At 32.9% G+C, this 691-nt stretch overlaps 1 protein-coding gene across 2 annotated transcripts in view; it reads right to left on the reverse strand.

The window, feature by feature from the left end:
* LOC119586810 overlaps positions 1–691 on the reverse strand; it is a gene marked incomplete at its 3' end in the record, with an annotated part of 12,765 nt that overhangs the window by 4,916 nt on the left and 7,158 nt on the right. For both annotated transcript variants that reach the window (XM_037935535.1, XM_037935534.1), the window contains 1 exon segment: positions 461–514. In XM_037935535.1, coding sequence (XP_037791463.1) covers positions 461–514 — 54 coding nt within the window.

The raw sequence follows: 691 nt of genomic DNA on the forward strand, positions 1-691 counted from the left end.
GGGCAAAGTATTTTTTTTTCTACCACATAAACAAAGAGTTGTTGGCTTTCCCTCACCAAAATGAATGTAAGAATTTTATCAAATAGCTTAAGTAGACTAACTCAAAGCTCTCTCTGGTAAAGTCAGTCTAGCAGACAGAAATTTTCTCAAAATACAAATATATATATCAACAAGAAAAAAACATGTTCACCCAATCCTTAACAAGCAAAGTACACTGATATCTGGGATAAAAGCAAGCCTGCTAATAAAGGAACAGAAACAAAGATAATGCCACAATATTTTAAATAATGCATTACTCATATAATTAAAAGCTATAATGTCATACAGTGTTAACCCGAATAGATATAACGGTAGCTAAAAATCCCAAAACGTTTTAAAAATACAAGTAATACGCATAAAAGCGTAAGTCCCTTGAATCACTCGGCTCTCTCAGTCAGTTTTTAAACCACAATCTACTCACCTGACTCTTTGGCTTCACTTTTCTTGGTCTTGCTATGGGTTCATTTGTGCCGATCTGGGAGAAGATAATGAATCAATCTTATGCATCTTTAAGACCCTTATGTGCTATGAGAAAATATAATTTCTTAATTTAGTACACAACTGTCTAGAGATTAATCACTATGTATTTCTAAGCAATAAAACAAATCACTCTCTCCTGGTATTTCCTTTACTGAAGATGAGATCACATTTA

This window comes from Penaeus monodon, chromosome 22 (assembly GCF_015228065.2).
Source record: "Penaeus monodon isolate SGIC_2016 chromosome 22, NSTDA_Pmon_1, whole genome shotgun sequence".
Classification (NCBI taxonomy): domain Eukaryota; kingdom Metazoa; phylum Arthropoda; class Malacostraca; order Decapoda; family Penaeidae; genus Penaeus; species Penaeus monodon.